Source organism: Chaetodon auriga, chromosome 7 (genome assembly GCF_051107435.1).
Source record: "Chaetodon auriga isolate fChaAug3 chromosome 7, fChaAug3.hap1, whole genome shotgun sequence".
In the NCBI taxonomy this organism is placed as follows: domain Eukaryota; kingdom Metazoa; phylum Chordata; class Actinopteri; order Chaetodontiformes; family Chaetodontidae; genus Chaetodon; species Chaetodon auriga.
Genome location: NC_135080.1, coordinates 2,273,427 through 2,290,000, shown reverse-complemented (window position 1 = coordinate 2,290,000; position 16,574 = coordinate 2,273,427). Strand labels below are relative to the sequence as shown.

The window sequence follows — 16,574 nt, the reverse complement described above, 5'->3', positions numbered from 1 at the left end:
ACTCACAGTTTTTCACATCAGCAAACAACTTAACAATCTCCTTTTTTCATCCTCTCTCTCTCTCACACACACAAACACACACACACACACACACACACACACATTGTTGCTCCTTTCTCAGACAGGTCGGCGGTTGAGAGGCTGCTTCCATGGCGGCACCGCCGTTCCCACGGTGACGAGTGTAGTGCACCTGACTGGAGCTTTCACCATTTCACGCGCACACACACTCACACACACACATGCCCGCACATACACACACACACACACACACACACACTCTCTCTCTCTCTCTCTCTCTCTCTCTCTCTCTCTCTCTCTCTCTCTCTCTGTTGTTATTCATCCTTTCATCCCGACAGTCTGAAAGCGCAGCAGGACTCAAACGCCTCATGGCTCAGTTACAGCACTTAGTTTAACTTTATCAACACTTTAGCATGTTTTTCACTAACAGCCTGGTTTTAGCATGGTTAGCATTAGCTTCATTTAAATATACACGTTATGAAGAAAAGAATAGAAACCTTTTTAAGTTTGTCATTGTGATTGTCATCAAATGACAGAAGGAAAAGAGTGAGATTATGTAAAACTCATTTGAACATTATTCTCTCAGATATACACTCGCTCAGTGATCGAGCCCCTTCCTCCTCCTCCGACCAAAGATGCTGCGACCTCCCCCATCTCCCCACCGACGGCTGCTGCCGCCACCCCCGCCCCCCCTGCAGAAGCAGCTCCCGGCAGCCCTCCCAGTGCAAGCCCCGCCCCCGGGCCTTCCCTGCCCCGCCCCCAGGACAAAACCAGGAAGAAGAAGATGTCGGACGAGGAGATCCTGGAGAAACTACGTAAGACTCATACGCTCAAATAAATAAGTGTGGGTGTGTGTGCGTGTGAGTGTGAGTGTGACACATTCAAAAATTACAATCAACAGACACAAAACACTATATGGCCAAAAGAGTGTGGACACCCCACCTCACAGTGCGAACAGCTGGTATGGTTTGAGCTTATCTTACTGCTGAATCACACAGTGATATTTCAGACCACAGTGTTCCTCCACAGTTTGGGTTCGTCACTTCCTGTTTCAACATGACAATGCCCCCGTGTACAAAGATAGCTCCATCCCAGTTTGGTGTGGAAGAAGTTGTCCACTCTGACCTCAGCCTCATCCATCACCTCTGGGATGAACCAAGCACTGACTGTGGGACAGACCCGATCAGCCAACATCTGTATTGGACGTCATTAATGCTCAAGAACTGTTAAAGAAATACATGTGTGTATGTTTGGGTGTCCATATACTTTTGGCCACAGAGTGTATGTGACGATGGTCTTTACATCAGGTGTTAATTGGCACCAGGTACCTTCTAACTTCAGAGAACAGTTTAGTGAGAAGCTCCTCTTCTGAAACTGTGCGTGTGCTAAATAAAGAGGGACACTGAAGCACCGCTTGGGTTTTATTTATAGAAGTAATATTTGTAGCTTCTCTCTGGAAAAAATCTCTGAAAGATCAGCTGAAGAGAAGCAGTGGCTCCTCATGGCTGAAGGTGAAAGTGTCCTCCGTGAGACTGATGTCAGTCAAAGTCCAGCATGTCCCACTGGTACATTTCAAGGCTTTTATGAGGACAGTGGAAGATTGCACAGCCTAATATTTATATTTTATTTATTTTATTTTATTATTTTGTCTATAGGTACTCGTCATGTCCGTATTCTGTAGATGAAACAGTCTGGTGCTGTTTTTTTTTTTCACCTGCTATAGTTCAGTGAGGACAGAGTCTCCGAGTGCTAATTTTAGTGTTTGACAGGCTGTTTCATCCCGTTGTCTTTCTACACACACTTCAGATGGTTTGAGTTTATTTTAGGCTCAAGTCAGGTTGCGGGTGATTTCACCAACGTGACTTTTAAACAGTATTTTATTAAATTTCTAACTAGTACAGCTCAGAGACAGGACTAAATGTTGAATTATAATATCCCGTCTATGTGATTAAGATATTTTCTCTCGGGGAGTATTTAGTCTTATATGATCTGCTTACGTAATGCTCATTATTACTGTAGGTCTTCGTATCATGATGAGAATAATGGTTTCATTGTTTGCCAAAGTTCGTGAGGCACTGTGAAAGATGTTACGTAACGCTATCACTTCTAACAAAAGAAGCTGCCTGCAGTCTCTCACAGCGACCGTCCTGACGCTCAGTGATGGAGCTGTGTTAGCTGCCACAGCTAACAGATGCTAACGTGTTTTCTCAGAAAGGAACCACAGGTATAAAATTGTCCTCAGCAGGTTTGTTGCACAGGCCTCTGGACAGTTAGAGCTAAAGATATCCTGAACCATTCAGTCAAACTCAAATTCACACACGGACGCTTTGTCTCTGAAAGTCTTTGCTTTAATGGAACGCTGTGAGATGATGAACCTCCATATTAAGTTTCCAAGTTGTTAAATCTTCGCTGGCGTTTTACACCATGTGCGTTAGTATACTCGACCTCTATAATGTATGAAATAAGCAAAATGAAATAACTTTTACTCTCTTTCTCCTGACGATATATAAGATAAGAGGTTTAATATTTCTGAGTCATGAGCAGTTTAACAAAAGTGACTTTTGTTTAAAGTTCAAATCTCTCTCAAATCAAGTAATAATTCCCCATAATTAAAGGGTGATGTTGTATTTTTTACAGTGTGTTTGTATTTCAAATCATGGCCCAGCCCTTCAGAATAAAAGCACGTGTTTTAAACTTCTTCCGTACTGAAATGTGACTGTGAATTTGTGACCTGAATAAAAGCCTGTATATTTTTTAAACCATGCCCCACGCCTGTCCAGATGTGCTCAGATCTCCCTCTGCTGGTAAGACCAGGATACTGCCTGTCTGTCTGTCCGTCTCTCTGATTGACAGACCCGATATCCACTGTCCCCGCCCCCCCACTGTCCAATCCTCACGTCTGATTGGTCGTCCCCTCTCTTTCCATCATCCAGTCTCCTGCGGTTACAGAGTGACTCCAAGTTTTGTCCTCTAATCACTTTCCTCCTGTGGACTCTGATTACTGCAGACAGAGCTGCTTCAGCTCTTCTCTTTCTTTCCTTCCTTCTTGTCTTTCTCTCTTTTCTTCTTCCTTAATACTTTTATTCTCATCCTTCTTTTTTCTTTTGTTCATTCAGCTCTTCTGTCTTTCTTGATTCCTTCCTTCCATCCTTTCATTCTCTCTTTCTGTTCTGTCTTCAGTCCCAGTTTTTCTTTCCATTTTTATCACCTTTTCCTCCCTGCATTGACTGTTTTTAAACTTTCTTTACTTCTCCATTTGTTTTGATTGTTTTGGTGTTTTTTTGCTCTCATCCCTCGTTCCTTCTCTCCATCCTCTCTTCTCTCAGCTCTTCAGCATGCTGCATTGACCTGAGTGTGATGAACTTAAAGCAGAATTTGGATGGATAGAAAGACCCCTGACTGTTCTATCCATTCAGATTCAGCAGTGCTGTAGAATCAACATATAAATACCATTCAGCTGTGGATTAAAGGCTCGGATTTTCTTTATCTCGCTCTCTTTCAGATCCGTACACGTTGCTGTTTGTTGTGATCAATCGATGAGTGACTTTGTGCTTCTTTTCCTCTCTTTCTTTCACTCAGGGACCATTGTAAGTGTGGGAGACCCCAAGAAGAAATATACACGCTTTGAGAAGATCGGACAGGGGTAAGTCAGAAACCTGCCATGGCCGAGGTCTCCTGTCCAGTCTCCAGTAATTGGGTGTGACAGTGTTTTTGTTGCCACTTAAGGACGTGAAACCTTCCTTCATGTCCCCTCAAGTGACGTTTAAGAAACAAAGGCTTTTATCCAGCTCAGAAATAATGAGACACTGCATAACGTCTAACTGGAGCTCTCTGCTGTCCGTCCTCAGAGCGTCTGGGACCGTGTACACAGCTATAGACATCGCTACAGGACAAGAGGTGGGTCTCCTTCATCATCCTCCATATTCCTCTTCTTCATCCTCCCTTATAAAGATTATTCTTGTACTCAAATTTAAGGATTTGGGGGTTGACACAGTGACCACATTAAAGCTCCCTGTCAAAGAGGAAGTGATGAAGACGACTGTGCGTTCAGCCTGTTACAGAAGTCAGCTGAAAGAAATCAACAGCAAGTTTCAAGTAAAATGAAGTTTAATGATGATGCTGACGTGGGTTAAAATTAATTTCCTAGACAAAAGGCTTTAATCTGCAAATTTAGGGGGAAATGAAGTTCAAACTGAATGCCTTTGTTAAAGTTAAGAGGGTTAGGGAAGATGCTCGATGCTAAAGGCTTAAAAGGAAGTTAAAGGAAATGCAGGTTCATCCAGGGCGTCAACCTTCAATCAGGTGAAATGAAGCGAAGAGGAGAAGCACAGAGACTTGAGGGAAGAGCAGTAAGTTTCCACTGGGAGAACACTGTGGCAGCCACCGGTGTTAAGTCTGGCTTCGATAGCTGTGACTTCCAGGTTAATTCTGAAGGAGCCCAGCTCGTCTGCCATGATAATCCTCCCAAGTTTCACTCTCTGAGGATTAGTGTGTGCATTTTTAATGTCTGTCAGACTGCACTGCCTAACAGCCTTTCACTGGCTTTGGATTTACATATTTCTCCCTCCTCACCGTCACCTGTCTTCAGTTTCCAACCATTCATCCTTTGGTCTTCTTTTATTCCCTGTCACATTATCTTCTTCCTTTAACAAACCTGCCTATCTCCAACTTCTCTGCTCTCAGTCTGTTCACAGTATATCTAATATTTGTCTTTTCTCACAGGTGGCCATTAAACAGATGAACCTGCAGCAGCAGCCAAAGAAGGAGCTGATCATCAATGAGATTCTGGTGATGAGGGAAAATAAAAACCCAAACATAGTCAACTACCTGGACAGGTGAGACACACGCGCGCGCGCGCACGCACGCACGCACGCACGCACGCACACACACACACACACACACCATCAATCCACAGCATTTTACCCGTCGCTGCCAGTAGTTCCTCATTTTTTAACATGTTTGTGACAATTTCTGATTGATTTCTACAACCAGTGAGTTGGAACGTCAGGGTTTCACTTCTGTTTTGTTGCCTTAACCTTGTTGGTTGACAGGGGCCCATTTTGTGTCAGTCAATGAGAAAATATTCATCAATAATCAAACAGGGAACAAATAAATAGAAGAAAGGAGGGCAGGCAGTCCTGATTGTGTGTTTATTTGTGGAGGCTGCAGCTTTGGATAAAGTTGGAGGATTATATTTAGTTTTGGCAGGATCACACTTGGCTCAGATCCTTCTGTTAAATTTGCTGCAGTAGACGTGTGAAACAAGTTAAAACACACAATCTGCTGCAAAACGAGACAAATGTGAAGCTCCCAGACTTTCCCTGGAAACACGTCTGTGATGTTCCAGATGTTTCGGGAGCAGAAGGGCTGCAGACATGACTGTGGAAACACCACTGAGCTGTGGACAGTGAGGACTCACCGTCATCACAGACCATCCTGTTCACGGTGGCAAGCCAACACAGGCGCCCTCCCCACAGACGCCATATTAAAACTTTACAGCAGAAATAAACATCCATTTTTATGAAGGCTTACAGTTATGCATAATTAAGGATGTGGCAGCTTTGAGTAACAGCTAGCTGCTCGCTTTCAGCAGCCGGGCCTCACTCCACCTGCCTCAGCTCCACCCACGCTGAGAGTCGGGCGCTGCCAAAATGGCGGCGGCCCAAGTCGCTGTCACTGAGCCTTAGCGAGCTGTGGGTGACATCACAGAGACCATGTCCATGTTTTTACAGTCTAGGATCCAGCTCAGGGTTGCTGCTGCCGTGCCAACCCACTGGACATGTGGGGGGGATGGGTGTCTGGTTGCCATAGTTACCTGTTTGTCTTCAGACACACTGAGGAGCACATGCAAGACTGTGAGGTTGTCATCCCCATGGAAACAACATTCTCACCATCTCTGATTTACTGCGTGTTTGTCTGAGAGGGAGAAAGAGTGTGTGAGTTAAACAGGAAGTAAATGTCAGCTGGTGCATGATGGTCCAAGAAACAAAGCAGCCAGTTCCCCCTGAAAACATCCCAGTAACTCCTGCTCACACACACGCGTACCTGGTCAAGTTTAGCATTAGCGTTAGCATTGCTAACATTAACTAACTAACGTGTCGGATCTTTATTTTCAACCTCACACAGACGACTGTTGTTCAGAAGTATTATCACCCTGAATTATTTAACTTTGACATCTGTACGTTAGCGTGTAACACCTGTGACTAGCATGTGCTCCAGGTAGCATCGTTAGCATAGCATCTCATTTGAAGACTAACCCTGAGCTGATGCTCCAGAGGTCGCTGCTTGGTTAAATATAGTTGTGCTGTGCCCTCTAACGTCTGACGGGATCAGTTTCGTTGAAATATGAGTCATATCATGAATACAAACACCTGCATGTGCTGATGTTTCCCACAGTTACCTGGTGGGTGACGAGCTGTGGGTGGTGATGGAATACCTGGCTGGAGGTTCGTTGACTGACGTCGTCACAGAAACCTGCATGGATGAAGCCCAGATAGCTGCAGTGTGCAGAGAGGTAGGAGACATGAGGCACGGCTGTAGTTGGTGTGGGGAATCAAAATGTCCCTGCTCAGCAAAGACCACCTTATTGGGGACACGTGGTTGGCCTGTCTCCTCTTGGACATCGCTGCAGCTCCTCTCACCTTAAACTCCGATCTGTTAGACTCGGTCAGATGCTCAGTAACTGGAAACACCAAACATCTGTCTGTGTCTCTCACCGTCGCTCTGTCTGTCTGTCTCTTTCCAGTGTCTCCAGGCGTTGGAGTTCCTGCACTCGAACCAGGTCATCCATCGAGACATCAAGAGCGACAACATCCTGCTGGGCATGGACGGCTCCGTCAAACTCAGTCAGTCCACAGCAGTCGACATCATGTTATTTCATTCTTTCTCCTTGTTTTATCAGCAGTAGATTTATGAAACATCCTGTAAAGGTTCGATTCAAACAGGAAGCTGCTCGATCGACAATTTCATTACATGGACTCACTCTGTCCTCTCTCCTCCTCCCAGCTGACTTTGGGTTCTGCGCCCAGATCACTCCAGAGCAGAGCAAACGCAGCACCATGGTTGGGACTCCATACTGGATGGCTCCGGAGGTCGTGACCCGTAAAGCCTACGGCCCCAAAGTGGACATCTGGTCCCTGGGCATCATGGCCATAGAGATGGTGGAGGGGGAGCCGCCGTACCTGAATGAAAATCCACTCAGGGTGAGGTTGTGTTTGGATTACTGTCGGCCAAAGGGACTGACAGACAGTTTGACATTAAATACCAACACAAGTGCATTCGTTAAATATCAGATTAGTTAGCTGAGAGCTGCCGCTGTTACACGACGTCACCACAGAGTTACTCCAGGAAACCTCCGACCAAAGCAGGTGAGCTGGATGAATCCTCACAGGCAGCTCTGTGCTGGTCGGGCTCTTCGTTCATGTCTGCCTTTATCGACACAAAGCCTCAATCAGCTCCAGGATCAGGACTCTCTGAGGACTTTCCCAACAGGACAAAGTGTTTCTTAAAAGTCTTTTTCCACAGAAAGGTGTCAGAAAAGGAGTTTCTCTGTAAATATCCACAGTGCATTGAGATCTAAGCACCTCGGTGTAATTCTTCAAACCACCACTGGGTGGCACCAAAGTAAAACCTTCTGCAGAAAGTGATTTGAAGTGTGTGTTTGCAGACTCATACGTGCTTCATGGGGGGTATACCAACATGTTGCTCATGTGTGTCGCCTAGGCGCTGTATCTCATAGCCACCAACGGGACGCCGGAGCTGCAGAACCCGGAGAAACTGTCCACGACATTCAGAGACTTCCTGAACCGATGTCTGGAGATGGACGTGGAGAAGAGAGGCTCAGCGAAAGAGCTGCTGCAGGTACGGCAGCTGTGTGTGTGCGTGAATGAGTTTTAGACTGGATCTGAACAGTGAACTAAAATATTCCTCTTTCTCTTCTCCACCTCAAACCCTTCCCTTCCCGTTCTCCTCCTCCCTGTTTCTCCTCTTCCCTCTCCTCCCCTCTTTCTCTCTCTTTGCCTTCTCCTCTCTCAGCATCAGTTTCTGAAGATGGCGAAGCCTCTCTCCAGTCTGACCCCTCTCATTGTGGCGGCCAAGGAGGCTGCCAAGAACAACCGCTAGCTAGCTTTGCACTCATTATTTTCTCTCTCTCTCTCTCTCTCTCTCTCTCTCTCTCTCTCTCTCTCTCTCTCTCTCTCTCTCTCCATCCTCTCTCTTCTTTTTCTTTGTCCTGGTAGATGGGAGGGCTATGATGGCTGCTGGCTCGGTTACAAAACCTTTGAATGCCCGCAGCCTCTCTCTCCCTTCTTTTTGTCTTTTGTAATTTCCCCTGCCTGCTCCTGCACCCTGTGACCTTTGACCCCGAGCTTGACCACCCTACCCCCGCCCTCCACCCCCAACCTTGACAGGGACAAAAAAAAGAGTCGTTCTTCCTGTCACTTCTTTTTCGACACTCCGCGGGACTCGGACAGGAAGAGAGGGGGCTAACTGAATGACATCGTCAGTCGATCTGCGATCAAGTGATGTCATCAGTGACATCACTGCCCCCTCAGCCAATACGAATAACCCAATATCAGAGGGAGAGAGTGTTTCAACAGAGCCCAAAGACTCATGGGAGTTTTTTTTTAATCAATGTTTGTTTGTTTTTTTTCTACCTTGTCTGTAAAAGCTCCAGACCACCTCCTGCTGCAGACCGTGTGTGTGTGTGTGTGTGTGTGTGTGTGTGTGTGTGTGTGTGTGTGTGTCTGTCTGTCTGTCTGTCTGTCTGTCTCAGCTGGCTTCCTGTCATGCATCTGTGGTTTCCAGTGGGATTAATTTCATCGTCATTGTTCCATTTTGTTTTTTTAATCAACTTTTCTGTGTGTGTGTTTGAGTGTGTGTATTTTTTAGTCCCGGGGGATGTTGGCATGTTGACTCCATTGTGGCGTTACGTTCTCTAGTGTTTGACACGGAGCAGATGACGTTTGGTACTTTGTGGTGTCTGCAGTGTGAGCTGTGAGTTGGAGATTATTAATATTAATTATAAAAAGGAGAGCGGACCTGGAGCCGTCGATGGACTGAGTTTGGACAGATGAGTGAGCCAGTTTGCTGTGGACAGTTATGCTTTTATGAGGTTTGATTCCGGTTAATAATTCCCAGTCGGTTGATATTGGACCAGTGTTTCCCACTTCATGGGAACCTGCAGGGCTCCACATGAAACTCAGGTTGTAGGTCAGAGAAGCTGGATCCTGATCCTGATAGAAAAGATCAAAATCAATGCAGCAGAGCCACAAAGTGTCTCTTTTTCCCCATGCACTCTTCTGGTGGCTACATTACCCACAATGCAACTGGACCGTGGACAGTTTGCTCCTGATCATTCTTGAAAAAATTGAAAAAGTGCAAGTTAATCGCAGTAAACATGGAGCTGTCAGCAGGAAACGACCTTCAGCTCCGAACAGCAGTCGTGTTCAAAAAGCTCCAAAAAAGAATTCAAACAATCAGAATCAGGTCAAAACAGTCCAAAGTCATTTACCCATAATCCACCTGCCGAACTCGATCCATCGGCGGCTCTGGGGCTTCACTGTCTGCGGGTTCGACTCTGAGACTGTGAGGGAGAGAATGTGCATGTCAACAACCTTTTTTATACGTTTAGGATGCAGAAAATAAGAAGTGGTGATGATGCTGAAACATAAAGGTGAAGGATGCTTGTGTGCGACGGGGAAGAACGAGGCAGATCGCTGCTGCGATGCCTGCTGGACTGCTGGGTCCCTCTGAACATAAGGTGTATATTTTATGTGCAAAAAAGAAAAAACAAACTGCGTTGACAAAAAAAAATGACGACGATGTTTCAGCCTTTGTTTACAGACTCCGTTTTTTCCAGTCGATCAGTGTCAGACGATGAGTTCAGCCACGGCTGTTTGCTCTGCGTCTGAATGTCAGACCTGCGATGCAAATATCCACCAAACATTTCCAAAACATCTGTTCAGAGCTGTCACTTTGATTTCTGCTCTTAGTGGTTTTTATTGTTTTTTAACGTAGTGTTAAAGTACCTCCGGCCTTAAACTGTTTCAAAGGTGCAAGACGGCTTCAGACGGCAACGACGCAGCGGCAACGTTTTGAGCCAACAGACAATGTTTTGTTTGATCGATATAAAACAATAAATCGGGATGATTGGCACGCTCACAAAAAATACATGGTTAATCTGTAGTTTGAATAAATGCAGACAGGGAGAGGGATCACCACATCCAACAAAAACATGTTTGTGACCATCAGTGTGGTCTTAGGTTTGAACCTGGAACAACCGGTGTGAACACTAACCGCCGAGGGGCCTTGAGCAAGGCACGCAGGTGCTCACACCGACACGCAGGTGTTCACACCGGCACGCAGGTGTTCACACCGACACGCAGGTGCTCACACCGGTACGCAGATGTTCACACCGGCACGCAGATGTTCACACCGACACGCAGGTGTTCACACCAGCTGCAGAGTGGAGGACAAACACGTTCAGACTGCCTCAGACTGTTGCTGCTGTGTGTGTGTGTGTGTCCTGGTCTGAACCCCCCGCACACAGCTGGACTTAAAGGACGAGTCTGTGCTTTTCCTTTGGACTTTCTGTGTGTGTGTGTGTGTGTGTGTGTGTGTGTGTGTGTGTGTGTGTGTGTGTGTCTCAATGAAAGACCACAGGAAGCTGCTTTAGGCTGTCCTTTAACCCTCGGTACGATATTACTTTTCCCTTTTACTGTTGTGTTGAAGGGGTCGTGTTGCCCTGACTCTGTGCTGATGCGATGGATCGGACCAAACCGTGTTCATGGTCAGTGCTCTGGATTATTTAACCTGCTGCAGTGAACGAGATGAGGTTCATGTTGGATCAGTTGTCAGTTTAAATAAGGAACTTCTTATTTACATCACAGAATAATAATAAGGTTTCATGAACGTGTCAGAGTTCTGCTTCACCTGCTGAAGGAGGAGGTTGCTCTTAGACAGGAGGGGTGGGGGCCTTTTCCATGCCTGCGCCCAGGGGCCCCGGGGCCCATCGTCTCCTGATCCGTCCATGAACATCCTTTGTGACCTGCCAAGAGAAACTTCTGTTCCTGAACTAAATCACAACAGAAACGTGATGACGATCAGTCGGCCTCTTTAGGGAACGAGCAAAGTGCTGCTGACTCATCACACTGCAGGACAGGCTGAATACTCTGATTACTTTAAAAAAATCATCATTCTGTGGTTCAAAGCCACCGTCAGTAAGCAGGACACCGTCCTCTGAGCAGCTTCAAGGGGGTTCAGACTTGGTACAGTCCAAGGTCTAAACGGGGTCTTGGTTCAGTCCAGAATGAGACAGTCATGAAGTCTTCACTTCCCGGTGTATCAGAGCCATAATTTATCAGTTTATAAGTCATTTTGATTATTTGAAACAACTCTGAAAGACGAAAAGAATAAAACTGTACAAAAACTGAAATCTGGTCTACTGTTTTTTTTGTTTGTTATTATCTGTTCCTTCAGACCGTCTTCATTCTGATTAGATTAGAGGTGAATAAACCAGGTGTAGGACCGGCCGTCAAACACAGACAATAATCACAAAACGGACAGATTCAAACTTTCTACTCCAACAAAGTTAAAAGAACAAGTTTAATAATTAGAATAAAACCACAATAAATCCACACATGACATCAACTTCATACACCTGCAGAGTTTCTCTGATGGAGGACCAATAACAGAATCTCATTTCATCATCATCAGTTATTAAAACGTCTCATCTTTGATCTTTTTAGTCACTGAGCAATATTTCTTAAAGACACATGTTACACAGAGGGGAAGCTCTTCAATCCCAAAAAAGGAACGTTGGTGAGGTTTACTCACAAATTAAGTGTCACGTTTGTTCGCGCTGACCTCCCTTCGTTTCTTTTGTTCTGATTAATGTGTGAAACACAGTGTGTGATGAAACTGCTGCGCCTGTACATCTTAAGCTCTTTTAAACATGGCTGCCGCCTGATGAACTCCATGACCAGAGACGACATGAGAGCGGGTGCAGTGACGAACAGTCAGTCGATGTCCCGGAGCTCGATGCCGGCTGCAGGCGCTCTGGCCTTCTTACGGGTGAACAGTCCCACAATGATCAGCATGACGGGCAGAGACAGGCACAGCATGATGCGGCTGATGGGCAGGTGAAGCGGACAGTCGGTGGCGGCTGAGGGAATCAGATCCTGGGCAGTGGGAGGGTTTTCAAACAAAAAGGTGGATGTGAAGTCTATGAACGCTGCCCTGCTGTCCTCTTTGACGTTCACCTGGCACCTCCACTTCCTGTTGTTGTCTTCCCGCTGGAGGTTTGTCACCAGAGTGATGTTGCAGCGGCTGTGGCCAATCAGCTTGTACCTGTGTGAGACCATCAGAGAAACGTCCAACAAGCCCATGTTCACTGTACTTTACCATGAACACACACACACACACACACACACACACACACACACACACACACTCTGTCCTACTGCCCCAGATACTCAGCAGAGATCTCAAATGTGGATTCATCCGCTGCTGGAAATAGTCCCCAGCTATTTCCTCATGTTTGAGTAACTCTTGATAAAAACTACAGCGACCAGCTGATTTAGGAAATGACTCAGCCTTTTTTTTTTTTTTTTTTTTTTTTTTTTAAATTATTGCTTATTTTTCATCTGTTTTTTCTTTTCCTGGCAGAAACAGGATTCCATTTAAAGGGAATTAATTTCTTTTTAAATAAGCATTTTTTAAAAATAATAATAGTACAATATTTAAATAAAATGTTTGTTCGTTTTATTGTTAAAATCTAATAAATAAAAAGTAATTTTCCTCCAAAATAGAACTTCGTCTCCACACAGTTCAAAGGCACAGTGACTGCTGACCTGCTGTCCTCGGGCAGCACGGTGCCATCTTCAGCCGCCCAGCTGAGGTTGAACACGCTGGAGTACGACTTGCAGCTCCCGGCGTCGTAGTAAGTGAAGAGGATGCAGTTCAGGGTGAGGTTTCCTCCAGGCTGCAGGTCAGAGATGGTGGAGAACGAAGTGATGGTGAGGAGAGAGACGTAAATGCTGCCGACGACGTTTCCGCTCTTCTGGCAGACGTAGGAGCCGGAGTCGTCCACCCTGAGGTCACGGAGGTGGAGGGAGCAGTTGGACGTGACGGACATGCGGCTGAACTTGTCCGAGTCGGCCCTCACCCGACCCCCGATGACCTCCTGAGTGTACCGCATCTGGCCCATTTTGAAGAAGGTCCAGGAGACGAGCGAGCAGTCCGGGGAAAGCAGGTTGGTGCACGGCAGGAGAACGTCACTGTGGAGGGTTCTGTACACAAACAGGGCTTCTTTTCTGCACCTGACACCTGGAAACACAGACGGCAGCCACAGCACAGCAAAGACACGTCAGCCGTCGGCGAAATGACACGTCTACACACTCATCTTTATTCTTCTCGTTTAATAAATCCCCACCAGGTTGATTGACTGAAGACGAGAGTCTGGGACGCCGCAGCACTGGATCTCAGTCTTTGTGTAGTTTGTGAGCGGTTCAGTCAAGGAGGGACTTTCCCTTCTCAGACTGTCAGTTAATTTCCAGGCCTTCAGAGGAGTTTTTATACCCTATTAGTTTTTATATAATTGTCATTTTTAGACTAGAAAATCTCCCAAAGCTCTTGGCGACGTTCATCGGACGGCTGCTGAATGTTGGCTGGATGTTTTCACAGCGGCTGACTGAACGATTCAGACAATTATGATAAAAATAAAAAGGACAAATCAGCCTTTGACTGCAGCCCAGAGCCAGAAATACCAGGAACAGACACGGAAACTGAACTGAATCCACAGGTGGGAGCTTAACTGTACGTCCATCTATTCTGATTTCTTCTTCTGCACTTTCAGCTGGAAATATTGTTTGTTTTACTGCTCAGCTTTTACTTTTCAGATGAAGATTTTTCATGAAAAACATTAGATTTTAAAATAGGACATGTTAAAGATGAGACCAGTGGTTCCAAGCCTTCTTGGCTCGTTTCCCCTTCGCTCAGGTTGCGGGGTCTACTCGGACCCTCTCATCTTCTCTGGGGCTCTTTCACACCTTTCAAATGTCGTCAGGTCAGGTTGTTTCATATATCTCAAAAAAGCAGTGTGCACACACAACACAAACTTGTGCAGCAGGACATTGTTTTTTCTTCTCTTTAATCGTCTGGACTTCACCCTGAAATTAGGAACCACTGGACTGAACTGACTGACTGTATGAAGCAGTGCAGGCAGCTCCACCTCGAGCAGCTGCAGCAGTAAAACGCTGCTCTGACTCTGATGCATCAGTACTTTTACTTTTGATACTTTAAGTGCTGATCGTACTTCTGTACTTCTACTTATTTAAAAGTTTGGATGCAGGACACTCGTGCAGTTCAGTGTTTTTATATTCTTCTGTTTACTTCAGAAAAGCTTCTTCTGCCACTGACCAAATCAAATCCAACCCTACACAGAGCGAAATAAGTCGTACCTGTTAGAAGTGGACAGGTGAGCAGCAGAACTCTCATCAGGTATTTTAGGTCCGTCATGTCGACTCGACAGGTCTGTTGGTCTCTCTGCTGTGGCTGTTCTCTACACGTCTGTCTGCATTTCCTGTGTTAAACTGAACAGGACACACGCGCGAGCCTTCATCGTTACTGTGAGGAGGGACGCATCTTAAAATTCACTGTGTCATCAGATGTTACTGATTACCACGCCCTGCTGGAATACACCATACAGAGGGTGTAGATTATTATGGGATGCACACGTACAAAGTAATGAGACCTGCTGTTTGATTAAAGCAAAAATATTCATTCATTAACAAAGTGTTTACTCGTCAGAGCAGCAACACAACTACACAAATTCAGTGTGACGGAAATCACAGAAACAAATGAAATAAATTTAAAAAAAGAACAAGTGAGCAGAAATAATATATAATTAATAAGTAGAAAAAAAACATTCAGAAGATTAAGAGTTACAAGTAAATAAAGTAAATCAGGGAGAGAAAATCTGCCGTGTTGAAATGAGTCTTTATACATTTCTTATTAAATAAATTCATATTTCAGTTTGTCTGTGCAAAAAAGGGGATTTTGTTAAAAAGGACAATAGTTAATTGAAATATAGAAATTTGGGCTGAACGTTCAGTTTGATCGTATTGATGATGTTTGTAAAGTCCAATGTTCCAAATCCTGTTTGCGGTGAAGTAGCAGTGGAGGAAATTAGCTTTAAACGGGTCATTTAAGTCACGTGTGACCTCGTTTCTTCAGAGCTTCAGTTTGTGTGTGTTTACTTTGAGAAAAAATGAATGAAGAGCAAAGAAGTGGGCTGAAGCGCTGACCTGCATTCTGTCGATAACTGCCCTTCTGTCATAATTAATGCAAACAGCTTGGCTGCAGCCTTCACCTGCGGGAGCTCACTCTTTTAATGAACTCTATCTATATTCTGCAGTTTCAGGGGTCAGACAGGCATAAACACATGTCATCAGCATAAAGGGAAACTTTACATCTCCATCCTCTCTTGATGCTGGCAGAGAAGGATTTTGGTAAAAAGACAGGAATTCACTGAAATCTAAAAATTTGGGCTGAACGTTCAGTTTGATCATATTGATGAAGTTTGTAAAGTCCAACGATCCAAATCCTGTTTGCGGTGAAGTAGCAGTGGAGGAAATTAGCTTTAAACGGGTCATTTAAGTCACGTGTGACCTCGTTTCTTCAGAGCTTCAGTTTGTGTGTGTTTACTTTGAGAAAAAATGAATGAAGAGCAAAGAAGTGGGCTGAAGCGTTGACCTGCATTCTGTCGATAACTGCCCTTCTGTATATTTATATTATATTATATATTCTGCAGGGTCAGATAGGTATAAGATAAGACTTTATTGATCCCACAGTGGGGAAATTAAGTAAAATAATATAAAATAATAGAAGTATGTCATCAGCATAAAGGGCCCAGAGCTTCACCACAGGGTGCGATGCTAACAGCAAACTGATGAGCGACAAATAGCAGATTATTTCATCAACAGACGACTGTCACTGTGTCGTGTGTGAACGCTCGTTCTTGTCCTGGAAAACAGTCAAAATGATCTGAGCTCGGCCAACGAGGTTTCTTCAGAGCTTTCAGTGGCACCTCATGGAGTCAAAGTCAGATCAGATCGTCTTTTCATGCAGTGAAAATGCTGGAAGAAGCTCAGAACTGAGCTTTGAGCTGAGATTATTTTGTTAAACCAGCGTTACTGTCGGCTCACTCGGTGCAAGTGAAAGTAATGTGCTGCTGCTTCTTTCCTTCACACGACATTACAAAACCTGCAGCCGTACATTTCCATTTAAAAAGAACCTTTTGCAGTTCAAATTGCGTTTACTTACAATCTCTCCTTTAATCCTGTCTCTGAAAGCAATGCACGACATTTTACTCATCTCCTCATTTGATGTTTTAAGTATTTCCACAGATGCAGACTCTCCTTAAGAATCAATTAAACAGACTCAAAGCCAGAAAATAAGAATCAATCATTAACGTTTAGGCTTCAGGACACATTTTGATCCACATTTAAAGGACCAGCAGACAGCTGGTGAATAATTACAGCTGTGTTTGTGTGACT

At 45.0% G+C, this 16,574-nt stretch overlaps 2 protein-coding genes across 3 annotated transcripts in view; one reads left to right on the top strand and one right to left on the bottom strand.

Moving 5' to 3' along the window:
- The window catches only part of pak1 (p21 protein (Cdc42/Rac)-activated kinase 1), a 48,986-nt gene extending 37,534 nt beyond the window's left edge, over positions 1 to 11,452 (top strand). The window contains exons 8-17 of one of the 2 annotated variants that reach the window (XR_013077388.1): positions 605 to 833; positions 3,598 to 3,661; positions 3,867 to 3,915; positions 4,741 to 4,853; positions 6,415 to 6,532; positions 6,764 to 6,863; positions 7,024 to 7,220; positions 7,741 to 7,878; positions 8,053 to 10,403; positions 10,464 to 11,452. Coding sequence is in view for 1 of the 2 variants with exons in the window: in XM_076734746.1 (XP_076590861.1) it covers positions 605 to 833; positions 3,598 to 3,661; positions 3,867 to 3,915; positions 4,741 to 4,853; positions 6,415 to 6,532; positions 6,764 to 6,863; positions 7,024 to 7,220; positions 7,741 to 7,878; positions 8,053 to 8,139 (1,095 nt within the window). In the remaining variant the exon portion in view is untranslated. Of the gene's footprint in view, positions 1 to 604; positions 834 to 3,597; positions 3,662 to 3,866; positions 3,916 to 4,740; positions 4,854 to 6,414; positions 6,533 to 6,763; positions 6,864 to 7,023; positions 7,221 to 7,740; positions 7,879 to 8,052 lie in introns of both variants that reach the window. The other variant, XM_076734746.1, reaches the window with a different exon arrangement.
- A 471-nt stretch (positions 11,453 to 11,923) lies between these two features.
- On the bottom strand, positions 11,924 to 14,614 carry LOC143323532 (uncharacterized). Its single transcript, XM_076735416.1, has 3 exons — positions 14,478 to 14,614; positions 12,870 to 13,344; positions 11,924 to 12,366 (listed from the first exon to the last, which is right to left on the bottom strand). Exons 1-3 carry the CDS (start codon positions 14,533 to 14,535, stop codon positions 12,036 to 12,038), a joined length of 864 nt encoding a protein of 287 aa, XP_076591531.1. The 5' UTR covers positions 14,536 to 14,614; the 3' UTR covers positions 11,924 to 12,035.
- Between the last annotated feature and the right edge of the window lie 1,960 nt (positions 14,615 to 16,574).

What these genes read in the sequence shown, in the direction of transcription:
- LOC143323532 (XM_076735416.1), bottom strand. Translation starts at nt 14,535, where the DNA reads ATGACGGACCTAAAATACCTGATGAGAGTTCTGCTGCTCACCTGTCCA. An exon ending in CACCTGTCCACTTCTAACAG is followed by an intron (nt 13,345 to 14,477) that starts GTACGACTTATT and finishes CTGTGTTTCCAG; the next exon opens with GTGTCAGGTGCAGAAAAGAA. An exon ending in GTGCTGCCCGAGGACAGCAG is followed by an intron (nt 12,367 to 12,869) that starts GTCAGCAGTCAC and finishes GGTCTCACACAG; the next exon opens with GTACAAGCTGATTGGCCACA.